General features: G+C 49.9%; 8 protein-coding genes across 8 annotated transcripts in view; 4 read left to right on the top strand and 4 right to left on the bottom strand.

Annotated features, from left to right (window-relative positions):
- Positions 1-677: 677 nt before the first annotated feature.
- On the bottom strand, positions 678-1589 carry Pmar_PMAR020506 (conserved hypothetical protein; the record flags this gene model as incomplete). Its single annotated transcript, XM_002775479.1, has 1 exon — positions 678-1589. The coding sequence occupies one exon, from the start codon at positions 1587-1589 to the stop codon at positions 678-680; it is 912 nt and encodes a 303-aa protein (XP_002775525.1).
- Positions 1590-2420: 831 nt separating this feature from the next.
- Positions 2421-4552, bottom strand: Pmar_PMAR020505 (methionyl-tRNA synthetase, putative; the record flags this gene model as incomplete). Its single annotated transcript, XM_002775478.1, has 11 exons — positions 2421-2569; positions 2620-2672; positions 2719-2802; positions 2851-3048; positions 3191-3268; positions 3328-3450; positions 3626-3777; positions 3826-3944; positions 3998-4159; positions 4208-4342; positions 4433-4552. The coding sequence occupies 11 exons, from the start codon at positions 4550-4552 to the stop codon at positions 2498-2500; spliced, it is 1296 nt and encodes a 431-aa protein (XP_002775524.1). The 3' UTR covers positions 2421-2497.
- Positions 4553-4666: 114 nt separating this feature from the next.
- Positions 4667-6841, bottom strand: Pmar_PMAR020504 (transketolase, putative). The gene is made up of 2 exons (XM_002775477.1): positions 6752-6841; positions 4667-6705 (listed from the first exon to the last, which is right to left on the bottom strand). The coding sequence occupies exons 1-2, from the start codon at positions 6832-6834 to the stop codon at positions 4746-4748; spliced, it is 2043 nt and encodes a 680-aa protein (XP_002775523.1). The 5' UTR covers positions 6835-6841; the 3' UTR covers positions 4667-4745.
- A 151-nt stretch (positions 6842-6992) lies between these two features.
- Positions 6993-10354, bottom strand: Pmar_PMAR020503 (hypothetical protein; the record flags this gene model as incomplete). Its single annotated transcript, XM_002775476.1, has 16 exons — positions 6993-7070; positions 7492-7561; positions 7610-7664; positions 7830-7913; positions 7964-8096; positions 8147-8239; positions 8288-8380; positions 8427-8547; positions 8590-8636; positions 8681-8755; positions 8797-8936; positions 9271-9475; positions 9527-9732; positions 9777-9954; positions 10017-10160; positions 10211-10354. 16 exons carry the CDS (start codon positions 10352-10354, stop codon positions 6993-6995), a joined length of 1866 nt encoding a protein of 621 aa, XP_002775522.1.
- A 1161-nt stretch (positions 10355-11515) lies between these two features.
- On the top strand, positions 11516-14050 carry Pmar_PMAR020502 (hypothetical protein). Its single transcript, XM_002775475.1, has 7 exons — positions 11516-11630; positions 11679-11934; positions 11988-12128; positions 12174-12230; positions 12294-12375; positions 12431-13905; positions 13960-14050. Exons 2-7 carry the CDS (start codon positions 11906-11908, stop codon positions 14003-14005), a joined length of 1830 nt encoding a protein of 609 aa, XP_002775521.1. The 5' UTR covers positions 11516-11630; positions 11679-11905; the 3' UTR covers positions 14006-14050.
- An 81-nt stretch (positions 14051-14131) lies between these two features.
- On the top strand, positions 14132-16915 carry Pmar_PMAR020501 (cyclic nucleotide phosphodiesterase, putative). Its single transcript, XM_002775474.1, has one exon. The coding sequence runs from the start codon at positions 14177-14179 to the stop codon at positions 16088-16090; it is 1914 nt and encodes a 637-aa protein (XP_002775520.1). The 5' UTR covers positions 14132-14176; the 3' UTR covers positions 16091-16915.
- A 66-nt stretch (positions 16916-16981) lies between these two features.
- On the top strand, positions 16982-19805 carry Pmar_PMAR020500 (hypothetical protein). The gene is made up of 14 exons (XM_002775473.1): positions 16982-17059; positions 17101-17252; positions 17298-17372; positions 17425-17483; positions 17568-17744; positions 17812-17946; positions 18005-18314; positions 18407-18496; positions 18551-18679; positions 18726-18844; positions 18894-18958; positions 19011-19120; positions 19312-19522; positions 19570-19805. The coding sequence occupies exons 1-14, from the start codon at positions 16993-16995 to the stop codon at positions 19725-19727; spliced, it is 1857 nt and encodes a 618-aa protein (XP_002775519.1). The 5' UTR covers positions 16982-16992; the 3' UTR covers positions 19728-19805.
- A 135-nt stretch (positions 19806-19940) lies between these two features.
- Pmar_PMAR020499 (hypothetical protein) overlaps positions 19941-23334 on the top strand; it is a gene marked incomplete at both ends in the record, with an annotated part of 6112 nt that continues 2718 nt past the window's right edge. Inside the window, 9 exons of the mRNA XM_002775472.1 lie at positions 19941-20037; positions 20394-20574; positions 20731-20844; positions 20896-21000; positions 21368-21493; positions 21556-21603; positions 21651-21732; positions 21781-21798; positions 23294-23330. Coding sequence (XP_002775518.1) covers positions 19941-20037; positions 20394-20574; positions 20731-20844; positions 20896-21000; positions 21368-21493; positions 21556-21603; positions 21651-21732; positions 21781-21798; positions 23294-23330 — 808 coding nt within the window. The remainder of the gene's footprint in view (positions 20038-20393; positions 20575-20730; positions 20845-20895; positions 21001-21367; positions 21494-21555; positions 21604-21650; positions 21733-21780; positions 21799-23293; positions 23331-23334) is intronic.

Below are 23334 nucleotides of genomic sequence, written 5' to 3'. Positions count from 1 at the left end.
GACTGCCCACGATCCACTTGCGCGGATTGTATTTGACATTGATAAGCTTTATCCTTGAAATGCCCGGCAAAAAACAAGCTGTGTTGCTAGTTGGGCCACGTATAGACGAGACGCTACGTATTCAGAGCCGATCACAGGCTATCAAATGTACCCTTTGAAGCGATTACCCGTCCTCCCTAATATAGATAACTGGTTGACGATCAATTGGTTATTCCCAGATAACTCGTACTTGACGAGTTATCATTAGGCTTAGGTTGTGGTGCTAAGGAATTACTCCATATCACGATTTCAAAATCTCCCCCCTATTATGACACAACAGTGATAACAGTAAAATCTCCTTAATCATGGCATTAACAAGAAGAAGGTTCATTTATCGCGCTGGTGCTGCCACTGCAGATAGAACAATTTGCTCAGTATTCTGTCCAGTTATTTCGGTAGTGATTATATTTGATTATTTGACGGTATATTAATTAACGCGACTCCTTTCATTCCTCACCAGGGTGATGTCTTCCTGAAGGTCTCATATACTCCCACTATCGACACGGCAAAGTCATCACATTGTTACCCGCCATCGTTGCTCCGACCACCCAATAACACAAGACCCGGATGGACGAGCACACGATATATAATCTACATAAACCATTATTGGTTGAGCATCATATACATGAGATATAGCATCATGGAGACGGAGTATAATTCTCACACACACTAGGAGTGCATACTTGATCACCCTGGTGGCAAACGGCGATATGGAGCCACCACTTGCAGTGAGACTTCTCTAAAATCATCTCGGGGTTTATATCCTCACAATAAGCGTCGCAATTGGCGTTCTGGCCCATATGGAAGGTATCCGTAGTGGTTGCAGGTGTAGCCTCTCCGACACCACAAACGTCAGGAGTGCACGCCTGGTTACCTCCCTGACACACAGGCTCGGCCGCCCACCACTTGCAATAAGAACCCTCGTCATTGAGACCTTGGCAGTACGTATCACAGGTCGGGGAATGATACTGATGAGGACCGTTGATGAAAGGAGGAGTGCTTGCAGGCGGCCAAGTCTGTGCTGTGCAGATGGACACGTCACCACATGGCTGATCACCACCTTGACAGACAGGAATGTCCATCCACCACTTGCAGTAGGAAGTAACATCGTTCAGACTCTGACACATCTCATCGCATCGTGGATGGAACGTTGTACCAGTCGACACTGCTGGCCCGCATACGTCAAGAGTTCCACAGGGTTGGTTACCACCCTGGCACACAGCATCATCTAACCAGTTCTTACAGAACGACTCGGGACCATTGAGGCCTCGGCAATAAACGTCACAAGTACGCATCACCACATCCTCGCTGACCGTAGTAGTAGCCGGTGTAGTCACCGCAGTAGTGACGGTTGTTGAGGATGCGGGAGTGACAGTGCTACTGCCGATTGTAGCTGGAGCAGTGGTAGACTGTCCAGTAGTAGTGACGACCGTTGAAGAGATAGAAGTAGTAGTGCTACTGCCGACAGTCGCTGGATTAGTGGTAGACTGACCACCAGTAGGGGTGAAGATCAGAACCCCGCATAGGGCTGAGATAAGGAGGACAGACATGCTGTAAATACGCAAGTTGCAAGCTGTAGCCACAGCGCGTTCTGTACGTTAACATAGTTCATAACAACCTGTCGGATAGGAACACAGCCGAGTCTTATGGTTGAACGTTTCGCAGTGACCGAAACTGGGAGATTCTCGGAAGATTCGTCGGCGAGCGCGGCGTTCAGATGCTTTTACGCACCATATAGTAGATTGAGTAGATACATATCGCTTTCTTGATGGGGGCCACTCTAAGGTATGGGATCTCACACGTCGAGTCGCATTGATGGATACGTCAGCTTCCATTGTCGTCGTATCCCATAGACGGTTTGCAGTTCGATCGGAAGCTCACGAACGAACATGGAGTCGCTCAGAAGGACTTTTTGATCAAACCTCATTTCTGTAGTCGATAAAATGGATGAGTTGCCTTTATGATCGATACATTATCGCGTGAACACCATTGTAAGATGCTGTTAAGCTCTACGATGAGTTCCCATCGACCGGCGATGGCCTAGCCCACCAACCCACTATACACACGCAACACATTCAACCAAGGTATAAGAAGCTGCCACCCTCAAGGAGAGCACGATAAATAGACAATCCAGTCGGTATTCGACGACAAAGAGATCGCAAGCACCGGTCACACATCCGCTATGTCACGCCTATTAGCCTTGCCACAATACGATACCACCACTTACAGGGCTGACCTCAACCATAGGAAGGGAGTGCGCTGTAGTAAAAATATCCAATACCCCTACTAGTCCCCCAACGCCTTCCATAGCTCCACTACAACAGACTGCTCAACACAAGCACACGAGAGAGGCTATCGTAGGGAAACTGTTGGCAGGTGTGCGTTCCACCGCTGGCAGCAAGTTAAGTAATATTTACACTGATCGTGAACCTCGTAAATTTGATGAGCTACTGAGCACTTAGGAAATCTCGCAATCGGCAAGGCTGGGAGTGGTGATGATCTCACCGTTGGGAAGTGTAAACGCATTGCCCTAAAAAGACGACGATGCCGGTCAGCCGACAGAAGAACATTTAGACTCACCTTATAAGTGGCCACGATCACACCATCCTCCTTCTTAACAGTCTTCAAGTCACCTGACCAACCGCGTTGCGGAAATACAAGATAGCAAGATTGGCTTACCCTTGACCGCATCGAAAGGGTTGTGCTTAGGATGCAGGACATCATCAGGCTCACCGTCAAAGCCCGGGATCGAGATGCGCTCACCTGACCATAACGAATCCACATCGTCGCATAGAGCAGAACCACGCTTACCAGGCTTAGCATCCTCAGGGACGGTCAACACTTCCACTTGGCTGTGGTCACCGCTAGATGCGCACATGACCATACCATGGGAGACGAATCCACGCAGAGGTCGGGGCTTGAGGTTAGCCAAGATGACTACTTTACGACCCTCGAGATCCGAGGCTTCCTTATAGAAATCACGAAGGCCTGATGCGATCTGACGGGGACCTGATAGTAATGACAAGAAACAGTCTCAAAGTTCATCAAGGATTGAAAACGCCCGGCGGACAATTTCAGAGATGGATGGTATGTGGGCCACTGCTTGATTCGCTTTATGTGAGTTTCTATAAGTCGTTCGGCCGACACTCACCGGAAGCTTCACCACAGTCAATCTCCTCACACCACAGCTTCTCAGCATCAGGATGTTCCCATACCTTATTGATCTTACCTGAGAGCACAGCTTAACGATAGACCTACGGTTCAATTCCACCCGAGGGCATTTCTTACCAACAATCATATTCAATCGGCTGACATCCTCTACAGGTCGGGTCTCCTTCTGTGCCTTAGCTTGCTTATCCTTATTCTTCGCCTTCCTCTCCGCCTTCTTCTTCCCAGCCTCATCAGCCTCTCCTGAAACCAGTGTAGGCATATACATCTGGTCCTCTCAGGAGTTTCCACATATAATCGTTGTAAAACAAAATTTTCCTAAATTTTCCTCATTATCATCTTATCAATGGTCAACTAAGCCTATAGATAACATCTGGCCCTCTTCATACACTCCAGCGTCACATGAACAGACGCTTACCCTTCTTAGGTGAGCCCTTGCCCCCCTTGCCCTCAGCAGCAGCAGTAGCGTCGGCCTTATGAAGATTAGTATAAGCCCGCGTCACAGCATGAAGGTCTATAACACTGTCGGGGTAAGGGCTGCCCGGCAAGCTACTGATATGGTGATACCACCTGCCCCAAAAAACTAAAACACGTGCCAGAATCCAATACCATCATCACCTAGTGATGTTGCAGTACTGGGCAAGCTCCTTCTGTGAGGCCTTAGAGGCCCATCGCTCAGCCGCATGAGCTACTACAAAGTCAGCGAGCGTGATATTGCTACCACCGAGCAAGAATGCCTGAACGGTAGCAAATAATGACTTACCCCGACCTTGAAGCCAGCGGGGCCTACCCGATCCTCGAGAGCCTTATTGAGCTTCTCCACACCTTCCTTGGTGAGCTTGAATGCCCCCTCGCTCTCGTTGAGGCACCACTCAACCCACTTGAGGGCCTCGCTGCCCTCAGGGATTAAAAGGGCTCCAAAACCAGAGTCCTCAGCAATTGCCTTCAAAACCTGAGCCCAACACAAAGGCATCACACCGCACTAGGCATGTCAACTTACCTTCAGGGCGCCCTCAAAAGACTCCTCCCTTTTCTGACTGGCATAGACCGGCAGTCGTTGACCAAATGCGGCAGAAAGGACCGAGTTACCCGGCTTAGTGCTAGCACGAATTGTACTACCCGTAAAACTGGAAGCCTGAGTCACACAGTGTTCAACGTTATAATGGACAAAGGGCATGCATTGCCGAGGACAACCCGGGTTCAATTCTCGGCGACTGCAACTCACCTTGCCAGAAACAGCCCTCAGATAGACAATGAGCTTCTCACAAACATCACAAGTCGCCGAATCATTGACAAATAAGTCATATGCCGATTCAGTAGCAGTAGTAGTATTATCAGCACACATCAGGAAACAACAACAGCAACAGCAACTGCACAGAGGGACCCTCAGCCCAGCCTTTCCGAACAAATACGACCTCCTACGGTGAGAATAACATTAAATGCTTTTAGCCTATGAATCAAACTCCTAGTAGTGATAGTAATAGATGAGATTTTCAGCAGTACTCGACAAGGTACTTTCTTCCCAATAACCGTCGCCTTCATGTAGAGGCCGCAAGAAGCCTTTTAGCTCTAATACAGATATTTTCAGCCGTGAACCCAAAATGTGCCTTCACCTTATTGGCAGGCCCAGAAGCCCCAAAGGTAGTCATGGCGATCCACTCATCAGCATACCTTTCGAACCCCAAAGGGCTGCTGGCCTCAACCATCAGGCGTTTTACCCCCTGTGGAAGGACAGTCTTCTTATAGGCTTCCCCTTGCTTTTCGAAGAGGTTCCATGACGGCATCGACACAACTCGGGCATCAACACCTTCCTCCGTCAAAAGTTTCTTAGCTTCCACTGCCTGAAGGACCTCCGTGCCACTAGCGATGATGATGACCTTCTGGTCACTGCTGCCCGTGAAATCGTCTATCACATAGGCACCCTTCATAGCCCCCTCAGCAGAGGAATGATCAAAGGTAGGCAAACCAGAGCGGCTGAGAATAAGCGTAGTCGGACCGTTCTTATTAGCAAGATAGGACTTGTAAGCCCCCACAGTCTCGCGACCATCACATGGTCTGATCGTACTCATATTGGGCGTAGCACGCAGCAGGGCCAGGATCTCGATGGGCTGATGGGTAGGGCCATCCTCCCCAAGGTCAATGGAATCATGAGTCATAACATAGAGGACCTGTTGTTCCGACAAGCACGAGAGCCTCATACCACCCCAACAGTAACCTATAAAGTTGACAAAGGTAGCCCCAAAGGGCAGGAAGCCCCCATAGGCGTGAATGCCATTGAGCATAGCGGCCATGCCGTGCTCGCGGACCCCAAACTCAATATAGCGGTTCTGCATAGCCCCACGTTGCATACTAGGGAAGTTACCCATGTTGGTCATGTTAGAGGAGGTCAGGTCCGCCGAGCCCCCAATGATCTCCGGAAGGTGCTTCATGAGGGCAGCGAGGACCTCCCCACTGGTCACACGTGTGGCCTTGGCCTTGTCCCCAGGTTGGTACTTCGGGAAGAAGCTGTCCACATCGTGAGGAAGGTCACCCTTAGCACGCCTTATGAGCTCCGCATGCTCAGCAGGATATGCCTGACCGTACTTGGCAAATAGAGCATCCCACTCCTTATTAGCCTGCTGGCCGCGAGCCAAGACGGCTCCATAGAAAGCCCTAACTTCAGCGGGGATCTCGAAGAACTTCTCAGGGTCGAAGCCAAACTCCTTCTTAACATTGGCCAGGTCTTCGTCACCCAGAGGGGCCCCATGGACCTTAGCAGTGCCCTGCTTAGCCGAGCCGTACCCGATCGTAGTATGGACCTTGATAATGGTAGGCTTATCCGTACACTTCTTGGCTTCCTCAATCTTGGCTATTATATCAGCCACATCGCTATCACCCTTAGCGACCTCAAGGACCTGCCAGTGCATGCCCTCGAACCTTTTAGTGACATCCTCTGTAAAGGCAATATCAGTCCTACCATCAATAGTAATCTTATTATCATCATAGAGTACAATGAGGCGCCCAAGCCCCAGATGACCAGCAAGTGCACAGGCTTCCGAGCTGACCCCTTCCTCCAAACACCCATCACCACACACAGCAAAAGTGTAGTTGTTGAAGACCTCGTACCCATCAGGACGGTTATAAGTCGCCGCCAGATGGGCCCCAGCAATAGCAAGGCCAACAGCATTCGAGATGCCCTGCCCCAAAGGGCCAGTACTGACCTCCACTCCCTCCAACAAATGTCGCTCAGGATGACCAGCCGTCCTCGAGCCCAACTGACGGAAGTTCTTGAGGTGCTCCACCCCGACATCCTTGTAACCAGCAAGGTGCATAAGGACGTACTGCAGAGCACAGGCGTGGCCGTTAGACAACACGAATCGATCCCTATTCCACCAGTGGGGATTGCTGGCGTTGTACTTCATAACGTGAGCGTAGAGAGCATGGCCAATGGGGGCACATCCCATCGGGGCACCCGGATGGCCCGACTTCGCCTTCTGAACCATATCAGCCGCCGTAATCCTAATAAAAGACAATCATACCACTCCTCGACCAATTCCTATCTCACCTGATGGTATCAATAGCCAACTCTTCTATTTGTTTGGGCATCACCTTAGCTTTCTTATTAGCTGATTCGGTGGAAGTGGCCATAGGGACTGCTAACACTTACCATAATTTCGCCCCCTCAACACCAGACTACCAACTCCAAGGAAACAACAGTGTACATCTACTAAGACATCTCTATCTACTTTTGACGTTAGGGTATCCCTTATCAGAAACCCCATAGTAAAACGGCAAAAGAACGTCCCTCATCGCCGTCTGAGCTTTCGCAGTGCTTGCTTATTGCTCAGCTTCAAACTACTCATCAGCTTCTTGTGTACCGGCACCTAGAAGGTAAACGAAAGTCGATTCCCGAAGGAGACCAGGAAATGCAATTGACGATTCCGATATAAACAGGAGCGTTTATCACAGAGAAGGAGCATGCCGGAACAGCCCCTATGGAAATACATTCAATAGCAACTTCCTGTAGTAGTTGGGAATACCCTCTCGAGAGAAAATCTACAGAATTTCCATTTTTTTCACCGATAATTTTCACTTTTTACCCATCTAGTTGATATTCTACGCGCGTCCTCGGTTAAACTAACCTCCTAAGCTTTCAAGTAGACCGGGTATAACATTAGCCTTCATAGGGGATTTTATTAAGACCACGGATAAAGTATTAACCACAAGGGTAATGAGTTCAACTACAAAGGTGGAGGGCCGAAATTGCCGGGGAATACCCTACAGGTACAAAACCAAAATTCTTACCATTTTGAAAGCCATCAGCGTCCGGTGTCTACTCCTATGGGCATCGAGACATTCTTCCTTATTACAATACCTAATGCAGCATCCACATACACCAATACCACACCATCCCCAACATTACGCTATCTCACAAGTAACACGGCATCTGACCTGAGCCTTCCTGCCACAATGGGAACCTGTAGACCGCTACGTCCCATACCAGTACAGGTTTACCCGTGATATGAAAAACACTAGTGAAAAACATATTCCTACATACCGCAACTATCGGGCTGTTCTCACAAGAGTATTCACGCCAATTCACGTAAAACGGGTTGCGAAATTTGACTGAAAATTTCACCCACATGCAACAGCCGGTAAGGCGTTCTCCCCTTTATCGTCATCCTTATTCGACCTTCTTTTCCATATAGTCATCTCATAGCTGGTGCCTGATAACGTACCCTACCACTCCAATGGGAATAATAACCAATAGTCCCACTGGGCCAGTTCGGTAGCGGTTCCCTTCTGATCATCCTAAACCCTTGACCAAGGGCCTTCTGCATCGCTAGCGTCCCCGTGTCACCAAACCACTCCCCAATATGATACACATAGTCTCCCTTGAAGTTACCAATCTGACAGTCCAGTATCACCACCAACAGTCCAGTCCGTCACCGCCTCTTACCGCCTCAGCCGCCATATGCTCCTGAGGTGGCGGGTAGCACAGCATGAGCTTAGGGTACTCCTCTGCTGACAACGACTGCAGATCCGCGGCGTTCTGGCAAAACAACCCCAAATATCAACCACGACAGAGCGGGCGACTTACACCCTTCTTCACTTCAGTGTGTGGTCTGCATCGGCCATGGTAAGCATTGGCTTGGTGATCCGGTGGGTTCTTATCCAAGGCCAATACTTTCACCTTACGAAAAGGATCATACCATCTCAACCGCAACAAGACGCCTCACATTTCGATCCCTCAACAGCTTGGCCCAATACCCGGTACCACTGCCGACCTCAACGACCCCACCTGGAACAAAGCTCGACAGGAGCTCTAGAGCAGACTCCGTAGGTGTTGCATAGGCGTATCTATTTTTTCATTCGCTAGCGGAGCGAAGCTGGCTTTATTACATATGGCACATATAGTCTCTCGTCGAATCGACCCAGTCCGAGAGAATCTGAGCTGATGATGGGCATAGCCATGAATACCCCATTCCATTACCTTGCTAGGCATCAGCGGATCCCCCTGCTTCAACGTCTGCGTCTCCTCCGCCCTTGTGCCCATCCCACATGGTACCTACACCGCCAGTCCAAGCAAGCACCTCATGGACCTCTCACCAGGGCATCCCACGTATCCACTTTGCCTCCCTCTAGTAGGGCATGCGATACACGCTGAGACTCTACCCAGCGGATACACTGTATAGAGTAGAGTGGGTTCTTACAGGCAGTAGTGTCGAAAGAGGGGCCATCGAGGATACCTACAACATCGACACTTACTAAGCGCCAACAACAACAAAAGTCAAATATACGACCAGTTTGAGAATTCAACTCGTACATCGGGAGAAAATGAAAAAGTATGCACAGGGTCAACTACATGTGTTGATGACAATATGAAAATTCTGAGGAAATTTTGGAGGAATTCCCATCGGTTTTTCTATACTTCTAGCTCCATAATCAGCGAGAAAACTCCTGAGCTCAGCTGAGGAAGGCGAGCATCTATTCCTCCAACACTGGCGGCCCCCCTCCAAAACGAATATATTTTCGACATTCCCAAAGTGAATATTCACATTCACAACTATGATTACCACTTACGGGTAGCTTCATCAATAATGCTTCGCTCCGCCTCCCCCAAGTGCCTTCGTTTTTTCTCATCCCATCCACTCAATACCGAGCCCACCTTCTCCTGCCTGTCAACATCTTCCTCGGCCAGAAGACACCACACAGAGTAATACTCCAACGGCGGCGGCAAGGCCAAGGACGACCCCCCAGAGGGAACCCTATGGCCGTGCTCAAACGACTAACACACAACAACTTCTTATCATCTCCTCCCGATACCAAACACCCTTACCATAGTGCACATATAGTACATCCAGAAGTACGCTCCATCGAGATTCATAGCGACCTCAATAGACTTCTTCACACACACCATGTCAACATGCTGTTCCTCCTCCACCTCCTCCTCTGCCCCTTCGGGCCGCTCTCTCTTAGCCGGTATCTCTTCCAGAGGCCCCAAGGCTTCCTTTAGGGCACTCATGAGCCGCGGCTTAGAATTCGCTGAATCAAACCAGAATTAGATTGCACGCATGAACACATCATACTGTCAGGCAAATCTTCAACTTGCCGGGACACCTCGGACAGTTGCCGTTTGACTTCCTCCAGAACCTTGTGCGCGTCTTTTCCCTTCACCAGCTCCCCCAGCGCCAAGGCCATCACCGTCACCCGAGCGTTCCTCAGTCGACAGAAAATCGATAAGAATTGCTCGACATTCCCAGGCCGCTGAGAAATTAATAATTACCACATCGGTGCGCTCACCAGGGATCGAACCGGGGATCTCCTACCGGTCTCATACTTCCCCTAACCCCAATCTTATGCCTCGCCAATAAGCTGCCACACCCGTGACAATAACGAGAGCCCATCCCAACGACATACTCGGTAGTCGCAGCGCATGCTGTTGCCGACAGATGGGGCATTAGACCAGTGAACTGCGAATAAAAAAGTGCATCGCTCCGCTAAGAAAGATTCCCATGCCTACCTCGAAGAGCCCACCGCCTTCATTAGGATTAGGCTTAGCTGTCGCCGCCAACTCCTTCCAGTTGGTCCTCGCCTTCTTAGCCGGCCGTACTTCTTCAGCACCTTCAACTGCCTCCACTGAGGGGATCTCATCGGAATCGTCCATTGGAGAGACAGGGGACACAAGTCAAACTTAGTATCAATATAATATACCCCGACTATTCTGATGAAAAAAGGAGAAAATACCCACCATCAAAAAACGTTTATATACAGCAAATCCATGGTCACTACACAGGCAACTTTATCTCGGTGAAGAATGAACAGATGTTAGGAAGACGACACTGACGCCCGATCTGACATGTCCACCCAACAGCTACTACCATTAGCATCGACTATAAGAGGCACGCAGGCTACATGGAGACAGGTGTATCCAATTAGCATTCATGAAAATACTAATAATGGTGATATTAGTCAACAATCGACTGCCACAGTTCGAACCCATAGGAGACCACCACCACCACCCCTGATGGGTCTAAAGGATGGGACTGCCACTAAACACAGTACTAGTACCATCGGCAGGGTAAACAATACTTCGTTGTTGATGCCTAGGAGACAGGCACTCGAGGAGCCCATACTATGACTCCTCGAGGGCATTGCTGATGCTAAACGATGCTGTACGAACAACTTTAGACCGTAGGCTGCCATCCATCGACTGCCCAACCCCGTTACCTTCATCAGCCAATAGTAAGGCAACGACAAGCAGCGCATTAAGGAGGATCTTAGAGCGATTTTATCGACTGCAAGCATTCAGCCGCGCTGCTGTGAGTACTTATCAGAATCTCGGTGCCCATTCGGGACAAAAAAACCAAATATGCAAGGGCAACGTCTCATATTGACAACCAGAATAAGGAATAGTTGGAAAGTTTCAATATCGATTAGAATGGCGAGCGCGATCGTCATTTTATGATAACTGACATGATCAGGCTGGGAAACAAAACAACGCAGTTTCCGGAGGGTAAAGCATTAAATTATGCCCAGGATGCGGCTGCAACAGGACGGTTTCTCTTAGTTTAACTGAGACCGGTCGGACTAGGCTGATGGGAGAAGACGTTTAGGAGGGGAAGGGGAAGACTGAGGAAGATACAGAGGAAAAAGGTTCGTAAGCCTCCACTCAGTATTACAGTGGATTCCACTGTCTGCTTGGCAATGCCCACCTGTATCTCCGAACGCGCGCCATGAAATTATCTATCCGCTTGTGTCGTGTTGGAGTGCCTCAAAAGTCTCATCCTGACAGCAAACTCCCTAGGGTCAAGTTGTAATTTTGTTATTGTTTAAGAGCTGATGTCTTCGCCAACTACCGCCCCTCCTGCTGACGATGAGATAACAGCGATCTCCTACGAGACCGAGGATGTAGGATCGGTCATATCCAGCTCAAAGACCAAGTACTACTGTACTCATTACCAACAGTCACCTCTACGCCCGTTATACAGGTACACTTGGCGATTCGAAATAGGCGGACAGGTAGTAGTAGTAGTAGTAGTAGTAGTAGTAGTAGCAGTAGTAATAGTAGTAGTAGTAGTAGTAGCAGTAGTAATAGTAGTAGTAGTAGTAGTAGTAGTAGTAGTAAGCGAACTCCGTTCAGAGCTACCTAGTGAATCTCTTCGTCTCGTGGCGCAGTGATAAATACCGTGTCGTTTTGAATGGTTACGAACAGACCATGCAAGTTCAAAAGTCGGGCAAGTTCAGGTAGTAGCCTCTGAGCCTTCTGTCAATAACCATTACTAACAACTGCCATGCAGTTACGCTTTCAAATTCCAAGGGCATTATTTCAAAGTAGTCCCATCGAGATATCCAGACAGATGGGATTTGCTCATTGATACAGTGCCGTTCTACGCCTACACGGCTCGAGGAAAGCGGGAGCAGGCTATCCGGCTCAGACAGTAGCAGACCTAGGGTAGTGCTGTGGAGTTAGCACGGGTGTATAGGTACTATGAGAGACGAATGGCTGAGAAGAGACAAGCCAATGAGACGGATGACGATGAGTAAGACTCGTACCACACTTCCTGGAACTCATCCTGAAATGATGCATGAGAGTGTCTGGATAGGTATCGAGAGATGCAGAAACAAGTGGCATTGCTTCGAGCGCAAGATGGAGAGGATGATAGCTCTTCGGAAGAGGAGGAATCTGTAGGTTCAAGTTGGTTGGATACAGAATAGGTTCGACCGAGGAACACTTTTTCAGAGCGAGGATGAGAATCCTCAAGTTCCGCCTCCTACCGATCTGGCATCTCGTATAGGCCACCGTAACGACTACAAGCAGCAGATGGATGCCGCTGAGAACGCGTTTTATAGTACTCAAATGCCGACCTTTCCCGACGACCTCTCCACTGGTGGACCACAGCAAGCCTCGGCGGCCCCGCCGGACATGATATCTTTCGACAGCCCTGTCGTGTGGGGACCAGCTGCTGCTGGTGTAGCGGTGGCTGGGATGGCTGCTGCACAGTATGGGAGCAACGAGGCCCATGGGGGTCGGCAGGCAGATGGCAATGGTGATAATGTGAATCCTTTCGCGATGGGGACCACGCCTGGGGGAGGCCAGCAGACTACTGCTGGCAGTGCATTCGAGGCCTTTGATGCACTCACACCAGCCGGGGGAGATCAGACACTCCCACAAGGGTATATCCCTCCAGCTTTGGGAGTGCAGGGTACTACTCAACAGGCTTGGTCGACAGGGCCGCAACAGCAGTACTATTATGATTATTATCACCAACAACAGCAACAACCTCCAGTACCTGTGCAAGGACAACAACAGCAGCAGCAGTACCCTACAACTGTACAGGGAGTACCACAGCAGCAGCAGCAACAGCAGCAGTACACCACCACTGTACAGGGAGTACCGCAGCACCAACAGCAGCAGTACCCTACAACTGTACAGGGAGTACCGCAGCACCAACAGCAGCAGTACCCTACAACTGTACAGGGAGTACCGCAGCACCAACAGCAGCAGTACCCCACCACTGTACAGGGAGTACCGCAGCACCAACAGCAGCAGTACCCTACAACTGTACAGGGAGTACCGCAGCACCAACAGCAGCAGTACCCCACCACTGTACAGGGAGTACCGCAGCACCAACAGCAGCAGTACCCTACGACTGTACAAGGGGAAGCAGTAGACCACCAGTCCTCTCCTATATCCGCACACGATGCCCCACAGCAGCAGCAGCCTTCTCCTATGTCGGTACAACACGCACCAGCACAAGAGCATTTCATCACCAGTATACCGCCACAACAGGTGACTCCATCACCTATAGGCTCGCAACATGTGATGGGATCATCGTATATGGTCCCTGGAGCACAGACTGATCTACAGCAGCAACAGCAGCAGCAGCAACAGTACCCAGTCCCTGTGGTAGCTGCATCGGTCTCATCGGTCCGTCCCGGTAGCAGCCAACAGGCTACTGTTATACAGGGCTCTCCCGTGGCCCCGCAAACATCTAGTGCAGTCTCCTCTTTCTCCTCCTCCTCGACTACTGTGGTCCCAGGTGTTCCAGCTGCTACCACTTCTAGTGTCATCTCATCGCAGTCGGCTCCCTATGGCCATTACGGCAGTCAGTCGATGCCTCAACAACAGCAGTGGCCGTCGGAGGCCAGTGGGAGCTACTACTATTACGGCACAGCTACGAGTGCTACGGATGCCAAAGTGCAGCAGCAAGGGAGGTAGTAGCATATGCGATTTGGCGGAAGTGTGGTATGGCTCGCGTGTCTTGTTAGCTCTCCTGTCGCTCCGGCTCATGCGGTGGCAGAACAGAAGCGATAAGAGTAGTTTGTTTTGATGGAAATGTATTTATCATAGCGGAGCGTTGTCATCATCATTCGTCGTCGTTTTCCGAGTTTCTCCTGACGATCCGACTGCGTTAGTGAGAGGGTCCTCAATGTTTTCCTTTCAAGTTGGTTACAATTCTGTACAGAAACATAAGTCTACTATCCAATGAGCCTAAGACCGACTACGAAAAGTCCCGACGACTATGATCGCCGAGTGGGAGTGGCAGCCTCTACACTGAGTGATGAAGTGGAAGATTCTTCGGACGTTCCTACTATTTCCCCGTTTATCCAGTCGCCGAGGTCGGAGTCCATGGCCATGTCCTCAGCTGAGGCACCCTCGACAGCTGATGTCGTTGCTGCCTGTGCTGTGGCTGCGGCTGAGGAGAGCCGAACGGGCCAGAAGGTGTGTGCAGAAGATGTGTTGGCCTACTTTAGGCGTTATGACCTCGAGAACTTGCTTACTATGATGCTCATTGAGTTGGGAGCTCACACCCCTCGGGATCCTGCTCAGTTCATGTGTGACTACATTCGAGCTAATCTCCCATCGGAGCGGTATGGTGCAGTTGAAGACAATGATTATGCTAACAGTTGCCACCAGGCTGATGAGTTCATGCATCATGATGATGACGACGAGGAGGAGGAGGACCAGGTCCCTCCAGCTCCACCACCACAGTTGGCCATCTCCAGGCATGTGTCCCATCGTTTGAGCCACGACCTTACTAGTACTGCTATAAGGAGCATTGTACTGCGACGGGTGTCCAGACAGTTGGAGAAGGAGAACCCCAGTGTGCACGCGTTCGTTCAGCAGTGGATGCGGCCTGGCATGGGAGGCGGCAGAGGCAGCAGCAGCACCAGCAGTGGTAGAGGGTCGATCAGCGGCGCCTCGAGAAGAGCCAGTGACTCGGTGGCTTACCACGAAGCGAGGCTTACTGCTAAGATGTTGGAAGTACCCGTAATGGAGGCTTTAGAGCTGCCAGATTTGCTCAGCTGGAACACCAAGCTCTTCACCTTGGACCGCTCTGAGCTGGTCCGGCGAGCTTACAGTGTATTCGACAGGTGGAGTTTCGTGGGGGAGGGTAAACTGGTGGAAGCATCGAGGCTTTGGGGGTTCATCAATCTCATCGCCAACGATTATCATGCGGATAATCCTTACCACAACTTCTACCACGCCTATCAGGTTATGAGCTGTGTGGGTTACGTCATGTTCAATGCGGGGTGCTCAGTGCGCCCGGGCGGCCCTGCAGGGGGGCCTCGGGACGTCATCTGTACGCCCCTAGAGGAGTTCAGTCTGCTTATCGCTGCACTATGTCACGATGTTAACCATCCGGGCTTCAACAATGATTACTTCATCAAGGGTAGGAAGCACCTGGCTGTTCGCTACAACGACAGTGCTGTGTTGGAGAATATGCATGCTGCTCGAGCCTTTGAGCTCCTACTGGGTGGCGCTGTTGACTTTACTGCAACTTGGCCAGCAGCAGCAGCAGCTGATGAGACTGGCGAGCCCAGCGACTATGAGGTTTTCCGACAGACGGTGATCTCGGTGATTCTGGCGACGGACATGAAGGCTCACTTTGATATTACTATTAAACTACAGGAGTTACTCTTAGACCGCAATGACGGTTCTAAGAGGGCAGCAGGAGAGTGGGTCGATGGGGCTTTGGCTGAGACTAGGCCGACGCTGCTGAAGGGGATTGTTCATGCTGCGGATATATCAAACCCTCTTATGCCCTATGATGAGTACTACGAGTGGAGCTATCGTGTTGTGAGCGAGTACTATCACCAGGCGGAAGCTGAGAGGCTCGAGGGGCTTCCCTTCGCGCCGTTTATGGCCCATCGCCCGGATGACGCTGTGGAGCTTGCTAAACTGCAAGTGGGGTTCATCAACTTCGTCGTGAGTCCCCTGTGGAATACTCTTGATGGTATACTGGACGGTCTGCATGATAGAGTTGAAGTGATGGAGACGAACTTGCAGCGTATGAAGGAAGTCGAGGACCGAGAGCAGGGACGACGGGACTCCTGTGCTGGCCATGCTCAACTAGATGATATCACCTCTGAAGAGGAAGCTGTTGTTGCTGACTGATGCTGCCTCCAAGCTCTTCATATAGTGTCTGGTGTAGTCCTCCTATTAAAAAGTAGGAGCGTCAGTCTTATCCCTTCATCCATCTATCAACGCTAATCCCCGCTTGAGTCTACATTGACTCTTGTTGCAGCAGGGTTGAAGCTATGAATAGCAAGTGATCAGTTTACTACTCGCCACCGTCAAGGAGGTTATTATTGCTTTCTTCACCGACACTGCCATCATTATCATCATATCAGTTCTATGTGGCTCGCATATCTCCCCCGCTTGCCTCTGTCGGTGTTGGTAGTCTCGGTGTGTTCTCTACCCGGTGACACCCTTCTTCTTATACTATAGTAGTGTCACCATGGTGTTATGGATAGTTCGATTGTAGTAGTCATATAGTGGCTTAGCCTGCTTCTTCTTCGTAGTACTAGTAGCCTATGTATTCACCAGAGCCCCTTCACCTCTTACTACTGGCTCAACGTAATTGTGTTGTATTTCTGTCTAGTCCCCCCCTCCTCTCTAGAAATCATCATAGCAGTATCGTGATGAACTCATTATACTTCCTCATCAATTCTGTTATTGTTATTGCCCGTCGTCGTTGTCGTCTGCTGCTGCAGTCAGCTCTACCGATGATGAGTACTGGTTCCTATCGAAGTTATCACCGGTATCAAACATTAGGAATATCACTATTCGCTTGCCTGAGTCCTCCTGCTACTACTTGTTACTCTTATTATCATTGCTTGTCTTAATACTGATGTTGTTACTGACCTTCCATTGCCTCTGCTATCATCCATAGCCGCTGTCGGCGATCGTGTAGTGGATGTTCCTGATTATTACTCACCCGTGATCGATGAGGAAGCGTGAGAGCACATCAGTGGCTTGTGTTATAACAGCGCTTACTTCTCTTAGTGCTTAGTCTTATGAATCAGACCCCTGCCTCGACGGGGTCGTCACCTCCGGCCAATGGTCAAGGCGCCGCAGTGCCAGGTTAGTCTAGGCGCTAGGAGGGTGTCTGCAAGTCGAGTTAGGTTCATCGCAGTCGGTGTCAGCAGCACCCACTCAACCGCCACCGAACGCGGCCTTTGGCATGCAGTTCCTCTCGGCCTGGTCGGAGTTTTCAAGTGGATTATTCATCAGGGACAGGGAGAAGTTCGAGGAGTATTGTTCGGATGTGCTAGCAGTAAGTGCAGCGGCTAATTGATGCGGAAACATCGCTCCGCTGTAGATTGCTGCAAAGGCCGGCGCGAAGGTGCCAGAGGAGGCGTATGCTCCCACACGTGTAGATCAAGCGGCAACACAAGTGATCGGAGCTACTGCGTTCGGCTTGACCGTAACGGCTTGATAAATGTTAGGTTGATAGGACCAGTGAGGCGCTTAGGCTGGCACAGCTGCGGCAGCTACAACAACAGCGGTAGGTCTTTCTCTTCTGTGTGTTTATTATATTCATACCACTCCTCGAGGATTAGAATGGACACGGCACGGCGTATTTGATCAGGATGGCTACTGGTCAACAACACCAGCAGAATGTCGCTAATGGACAGCAACAAAGTCAAGGCGTGCCACGGCAATCGGGAGGTGCCAGTGGGAGCTCTACGATTGCACAGAAGATATCTGGCTGTGCTGACATTGCAGAGGCCACTGCAGAGACCCTCGACTGTGACCAACTGCACAGGTGAGAGCGCAAGTTAGGACGATAGGTCGAGGGTTCGAATCCTGGCTATGCCATTTTTTCTCTTCAGGTTCATGGCTTTGACAGTTCTCACCAAGCGTGGGCTGAGCATCCCATTGCTGAACCTCGGCCAGCGACTGATCGGCACGTGGCTCTTAGCTGACTTCTTCAGCAAGAGGGAGCAAGTGGCAGCTTGCCTGATCAGGTGAGTATTCTCAACCATGGGAAAGGACGACTGTGCAGTGGAACCTTATCGATTTCAGTATGGCATCAGAGGGAAGCAAGAAGGCGTCTGTGGATGCTGCTGATAGTAAGGCGTCGACCGGCCTTGCTGAGGGTGGCGCCACTGCAGAGCATGCAGCAGTGGAGGGGAAGGTGGAGGAGGGAGAGGAGAAGAAGGACGATGTGGAGATGACGGATGCAGAGGAGAAAGATGGCAGTGGGGAGAAAAAAGAGGCGGAGCGAAGCACACCATCGGGCGCGGAGGCATCGGTGGTCAGTGATGATTTGGATGTGACCACTCGGGCAGCTTTGAATGATGTACTTGCTTACTTGAAGTCACAGGGAATGAAGGTAAAAAAATAACGAGTGTGGGTGTTGAACGTGGGTCGGTGGCGATGGAAAGGAGGCTCCTAACCACTTGAGTAATTGGAATGTTCTCTTAGTGGGAGAAAGAGTATGCTGAACGATTTGCGGAGTATCTGACTACTGCAGATGGCAACCTTTTCTGTCCGCGATTCATGAACCGGGATAATGTAAGATGGCATCCTCCTCCTCATTTGAGTCCATCATCCCTACCCCAAACCTAGGCTGGATCAATGTCCGTGCTCCTGAATAACACAGCTGATTCCACTTTTGACGAGAGGTTCATCCTCATACCTAACGCCAAGACTTTTTGCCAGACATTCTGTTATGCTGCAACGTGGGCGCCTCTAACGGTAAGTCACCTTATGGCTGGGTCTCGTATGTAGGCACTCCCCTTAGGATCTCGAACGTAACCTCTCGTGCCTTGTTTTTGGTGATGCTAGTGGGAGTCCGGGTGCAGTGATCGTCCACCCTGCTTTTGCTCGAAGCCCTAACGATAAACGGCCCCAGTCGGCGGGGTAGTTGTGGATGAGGTTGGTCGTCGTAGTTGACGTCGCGTTTCCTTAGGAGACCACCACAAGCACTGATGGTAGCATGCAATGACGGGACGGGGAAGTTCAGTCAAGCGGCTGGTAGGCTGCTCATCGTGCCTTTGCTTGAAAGAGGGAAGGCTTCTGGTCGTAGTTATACAGTGGGTCGCGAACTCGTCAGCGGCGTGGATGCGGTATGCTAAGGAATGTAGAGAGAGTATGAGCTGGATTCCGAGAGAGCTTACTGGGGTTATATTAACAAGGGTAGTGCTAACATATGGGCTAGTTGTATTATATATAGTCGTCTATCGAATATCGTTTATATCTAATGCATTGTTATTCTATCAATAGAGATTATTATTAGTATATGCCCTATATATTATTATTAAGATTGTATACCATATGATGATAATATTATCCATTAAATAGATCCAGATAGAATGGTTCTATGCAAGGTTCTGCAGCCTCAGCCCGCGGCAACTCCAGCCTCGACCACGCCTGGGCCAAGGGCGGCTCTAGTTGCTCAACTACAGCAGATGGGCTCGGCTGCGGCGATGGCTATGCTACAGCAGCAGGCTGAGGTGGCCTTGAGGGGAGAGCCTCGACAGCAGGCCCCTGTACGTCACCAACCACCTAGAGAAGCATCTAGAAGGAGTCGAAGGATTAGTGAGGCACTTGTTGGGGTATGCTGACGGTTATGCTTGTGTGATTAGATGACGAATCGTCGGAAAGCGAGAGTGAGGCGAGCAGCAGTAGTAGCGATTCGGAGTCCGAGGATGAGAGCGCAGAGAATAAGCGTCCGCAGAGTAGTGGGCGCCATTCGTATGGTAGGAAGAAACATAATAGTGATGACGAGGAGTGGACCGGATGAGTTCTTGTGAGGAGGCGATAACTCTGCATTGCATCTACTGCTGTACATTATATGGCTGAATTATATATTTTCTCATTGACTGGTATGGTATCGGCGTTCGAGGGAAGGTCGGCTTGGTGTGATGGATAGTTTGATTGTTCGACTGCGTGGTGTGTGCCCACCAGCCTCTGCTAACGTACTCTCGACCCTGGTTCGATTCCCACGCCTGTCGATATGGACAACATATTTCCGGATGATGATGAGACCACAGCAGTGGAACCTCCGACAAAGCCGGTGAAGCCCGTGAAACGGAAGAGAGCAGAGGAAGAAGGTAAGACGGGTCCGTGTCCTTCCGTATAGCCGCTGAAAGGGGGCACACCTTGGGAGTTTGCCTCGAGGGCGACATTGATTTGAATGCCTTGTTGTTTCCCGAATTATCTGTTTCGTATATGGTCAACGTGAAGTTTACCATGTGAACCAAACTGTTATGCAAAGTAATATTTTCAACACCTTCAATTTTCGAGAGTTCGAAAGTCAGCAGGCTAACAAGGTAAATCTGTGGACATCACCGGTTTAGGAGCGTTTCGTAGTCTATAGTCGTATTCCCGAATTAGAGAAAGCCATCTCGGAAATCTAGATATGCATAACTGTTCGGTTCGCACTGTAGGGATGCGTTATTCGGTTTAGATGCCTCCTCCTCGTCATCATCATCATCATCAAGTGATGAATCGTCGTCATCATCATCATCGTCTGACTCGGATTCTGATTCCTCTGAGTCTGAGGAGACCCCTACTCCAGCCAAGAAGAAGGCTCGACCATCATCAGCTGTAGAAGTGGTGCAGCCAGGGGAGGAGTCGGAAAAGGCGATGTGGGTCGGGGAGCATTGTCTTATTTTGTGCGGGCGTAGGTCCGTACGCGTGCGTCTATGTGTACGTATGTGTACGCACAGTTTCCGATCAGCAGATGAGTTTCAAACTTGGAGTTCGACCAGAGTGGGACGTAGGTGAATTTTGACGTTGAATAGGTACGTGGCTGCAACTGGCGAGGGTGATCAGAAGGAGTTTGTGTGGCGCGTGACGGATGACGTGAAGGTTAAGGCTAAGTTATGGAAGGGCATGGTGTTTATGGATATAAGGAAGTAGTAGATTTTTATGCAACTCTCACAGCAGCAATTTTCTGTAATTGACAGGTATTTTGATGAAGGTCGCAAGCCCACACAGAAAGGTGTCTTCCTCAACGTTGAGAAGTACGAGAAAACAATGGCACGGCAGGAGATGGTGACAGCCGCTCTAAAGTCAGTTTTGGGAGGCACTCCGCTGTGGTTCTTACATTCAGAGAAATATGTATTCACTTCGTGGATTCCACTTTGTCTTTTGCTGAGCGAAGTAGAACTTGTGTTCTTATCTTGCAGTTCTCCAATATTCGTCATTAGCTATAGCACGCATGCTCTAGGTGTGGTCAGTCAATTTTTGCTAATATCCATCGTCGACACCGCGACTAAGTAGACGTTGTTGGGTGAACTATGAGATCAACCAGGAGCAACAATAGTAGAGAAATTATTTCTGATAGTAATCGCGTGCGGGAAGAATCTCCGAATAGTTATAAGGTGGAGCTTCCCTTTGTCGGGCATAAGTGGTTTGTAGCGAAATGATATGTCTCAGATGGCTGGATGAGGGTGGCCGAGCTAAGTCGCCGGTCCTTACGGGAGTGCTTCGAAATGATTCCACTTTCATCGACCCCGACGGTGCTATTATCATGGAAATCGATAAGGGCTTGAAGTTGAAGGTGTAATACTACGTCATCATCATCATTTCTCGCTGGCCATGGGGAAGTAATTGCTCCATGTCAGATATTCGTTCAAGGGCATGTACTTAGTTGACATCCGCTCATACTTCAAGTAAGGAATTGTGTGTTCCTCGTGAGGGGAGCGATTGCTGATCTCAGGGGCAACGCTACGAAGAAGGGGATTAGTCTTAAACCCGACGTGTATTTCAAGATTGCCAATTGGACAGATTGGTCGAAAGCGGTAAGATTGGGTCGCGTAGCGCTTTCCGCATGTCGTTGCTATCTTTAGGTTGCAGTCGTTAAGAAGGTGAATAACCTGCCAGTGAATTGAAGGTCGATGATGATGACGTTGCTTGCTTTCGTACGGTTCGATTTCGGCCTGAACTATCGAAAATTGGCGATACTGCTGCTGTGTTGTTAGAACTAAGTTAGTTTCATGATGATCGAATCGGTGCCGCCTGCAGTTGAATTAGAATACTGGGAGGGTTTTTGTGCATGGGGTGTTCAGTTCCTCCTCCGCCCGGATCACTTCGTGCGTCTTTGCTAACATGAGCCGCTAGCTCGTGGCGAGCGAGTATCGTTGATAATGCATTCCTTATGAGGGGCTTCGACTTCGCGGGCTACAAATACTTTACTTTTTGATGGAGTTTGAAATGGAAAATCTACCGTGTTGCCAACACGGTAGCTTACTTCTCGTTAGACCAACACGGTGTTGGTCTAACGAGAAGTAAGGAAAATGCTGTCGTTGGGTTCCGATTGTGTTATGTACGTTGTACAGAACGTTAGAGTGCGTGAACCGCATTCATCATTGACAGCAAGAGGCCTTTAAGACTTGAAACTCATGGAGCGGAAAAGTTATAGAATTTACCGTTCAGATAACTAAGAGTCACCATTAGGGAGAAGTCTCCACTGCCCGTTTTCTAGCCGTCTCACCTGGTGCCGCCTTATCATCTCTAGCCTACAAACAAGTCGCCCAATCGTCATCACTTTCCTCCATAATGAGATATACCAACTGAAGCATGAGATTATACTCGTGCTCCTCGTCATCGTTCCCCGGAAGAGTGCATCCGGTGCATCCGTGCACCCGACGATGCACTGCATCGTCGTACACAAAACCTCCTCAGCCGAGGAACTTGCAATTGGTATTCCGCCCTCTTTCCCTTGGTGGTTGTTGAGCAAACTTACGCAACAGGTTTCCTCGCAAGCAACAGGTGTGTTAATAGACAACGACAGAGCGGCGTCAGGGTTGTCACCCGGCAGGCTGTTCCTAGTCTGGGGGCGAATGCTAGGCTGCAGAGCACTGAAGCCGCGCTCAGGGTCGCAAGAGCCGCTTCCGCTGAGGACTCGATTTCCATAACCGTTGTGTAGATACTCAAATTTGCGTCACCGCTCTATCTCCAACAGGACCTCCTCGTTGTAGATGCGATCTGATGTATCTTTTGGTAGATTCAGGAAGTCTAACAAGACCACAACAACAGCTCTGCTGTCTCGCGACCATGAATGTTCCTCACTGAGGAATCCTCAGGCCCACATACCGTGACTGGCCTCTTGATCTGACGAACCGTGGAGAATGATATGTTTCATCACGGGGATGCCAGTTGATTCATCAACGAGTCATAGATTACGACTAACCCGAACTTATCACCACTAAGAAATATCTTCAAATCACTTGATTGTATGGGATTTGCCACCTGAGTAAACTGCCAACCATAGTTGACCGGAGGTCACTATTTGATGAGCTTGAGCCCTTGCTTGTTGATTCATGAACATGTTCGAGGATTCACGATGAACAACATTCATAGGCCGTAGATCAGCCCGTTGAGCACGCGTGCAGGATGGGTTG

This window comes from Perkinsus marinus, assembly GCF_000006405.1.
Source record: "Perkinsus marinus ATCC 50983 genomic scaffold scf_1104296955874, whole genome shotgun sequence".
NCBI lineage: Eukaryota > Perkinsozoa > Perkinsida > Perkinsidae > Perkinsus > Perkinsus marinus.
This window is presented reverse-complemented; position numbering and strand designations above follow the sequence as displayed.